This window comes from Sinocyclocheilus rhinocerous, unplaced genomic scaffold (assembly GCF_001515625.1).
Source record: "Sinocyclocheilus rhinocerous isolate Xijiao unplaced genomic scaffold, SAMN03320098_v1.1 C36749402, whole genome shotgun sequence".
Taxonomy (NCBI): domain Eukaryota; kingdom Metazoa; phylum Chordata; class Actinopteri; order Cypriniformes; family Cyprinidae; genus Sinocyclocheilus; species Sinocyclocheilus rhinocerous.
In genome coordinates, this window is record NW_015785559.1 from 1 (window position 1) to 1,673 (window position 1,673).

Consider the following 1,673-nt stretch of genomic DNA (forward strand, 5'->3'; position numbering starts at 1 on the left):
TTAAACGGTAGATTGGATTGTGCGTGCGTATTTGCGCATCAAGTCCTCATGCGGTCCAAGTGATGGAGTGCGCATGCGCACTGTAAATCACCAAAGCCCGAATATCACCGAGGCTTGTTTTTCTAGTACACAGCAGGCGCTCAACAGTGATGGATGGATGCATTTGGAATTCATAAGGATGCAAGAATAAAAATGTACGACTTCATCCAACGCTAAAGCACAAGGAACGGAAAAGAAAGGAGTGGGTGAGTTTAAAGCGCTTACATTTATCCGAGTCAATGTTTACCTACATACTCAGGTGAAGACAGACCTGTAAACATAGTGCGCTGCCACCCTAATCAGACTGTTTTCTGCATTAGCGACTAATATTTCAATTATTTTTTCCAGTTTCTTAATAACAATAACTATGATTGCACCTCTGTTTAATGTAGTGTGTTGTAATAGATTATTATTAAGCATGCATGAACATGCTCGGCGATTTATTAATAAACGTGTATTAAAAACGTCCCAAGAACGTCAGAAATGCTCTTTAGAAAGATCGGATGTAACATCGGCTTATGTATTATGTAAAGAATATAAATAAATAATGTGGGCACTGGGCTGTAACCTACTCTAAGAACAGGAATAGCAATACACTCCTCTGTGCACAGTTACTGATTGCAATACTAAAATCATCGCAATCCACACTATGCACTACTAAGAACAGATGGTGAGTGAGTCGTGAAGTATGCGAACGTGCATGGACAAGACTGACACATTATTATGTTCACTCCGTAGGTGATTATTTCAGCAGGGCCAAATGTCTTCCAATAACAGCATCATGTCCAAGAAGATCCGGACGGAGTACATGAAGAAGTTCAGAGATCCCAAGTGGCAGACGTTCTCGAAATGTTACGAGGACTCTGTGAAATACAGACTGACGCGGAGGCTGATGGAGCAGACACACAGACCGTTATTTGGGGACGGATGGGACAGCGGGTTTGACTCGAGCGGAAGGTCCAGTCCCAAACTGCAAGACGGGAACGTTTCGAATGCCAAACACTACACATCCTCATCAGAGTCCAAGAACGAGAACGCAGAGGTTCAGAGCTCCTGGAAGCCACAGGTGAATGGAGAAGTTCACACAGATACGAGTGCAACCGTGGAAAGCTCACTTCCCTTGGGTAGGTTCATGTCTTGCCAGCTTCAGTGTGTTGGAATGACTGAAACCTGATTTATATCGTCATTTCTGAGTGAGCTATTCCTTTAAACAAACTACTCATTTTGCTTTTATCGCAGAAAATGGTTACAAAGATGTGACTCCTAACGGACCATCAGAATCGAATCCAAAACGGCGACAGAGACAGCGGGCGCCCCGTTCAGAGCCGTGCTACCCTAATAAAGAGCTGGATAGTGATGAATCTCAGCTATCTGTATCAAGAAAACCATCCAGGGCCAAGAGCCAACCACCGGGCAACACCAAGAAGCGGACGTCCAACCGTGAGAACAGACGGTCTTTTATCCATTATGACTGGGCAGAAAGGCACATTGAGACCAGGGACAGAAGGACACCAAATATGAGAACGTCTATGTCCGCTGGAGAGGTGAGGCCTGATATTAACAGCAGCTTTCTGTATTGAATCTGATATGTGACCCTGGACCTCAAAAGCAGTCTTAAGTCGCTGGGGTATATT

General features: G+C 44.3%; 1 protein-coding gene across 1 annotated transcript; it reads left to right on the forward strand.

Annotated features, from left to right (window-relative positions):
* Positions 1–93: 93 nt before the first annotated feature.
* LOC107736507 (centriole, cilia and spindle-associated protein-like) lies at positions 94–1,658 on the forward strand. The gene is made up of 3 exons (XM_016547900.1): positions 94–245; positions 778–1,163; positions 1,279–1,658. Exons 2-3 carry the CDS (start codon positions 800–802, stop codon positions 1,617–1,619), a joined length of 705 nt encoding a protein of 234 aa, XP_016403386.1. The 5' UTR covers positions 94–245; positions 778–799; the 3' UTR covers positions 1,620–1,658.
* The last annotated feature ends 15 nt before the right edge of the window (positions 1,659–1,673 follow it).

Excerpts from the sequence above, each read along its gene's own strand:
- LOC107736507 (XM_016547900.1), top strand. The coding sequence starts at position 800 with ATGTCTTCCAATAACAGCATCATGTCCAAGAAGATCCGGACGGAGTAC. Across the intron at positions 1,164-1,278 it reads GGAAAGCTCACTTCCCTTGG|AAAATGGTTACAAAGATGTG; the intron begins GTAGGTTCATGT and ends CTTTTATCGCAG.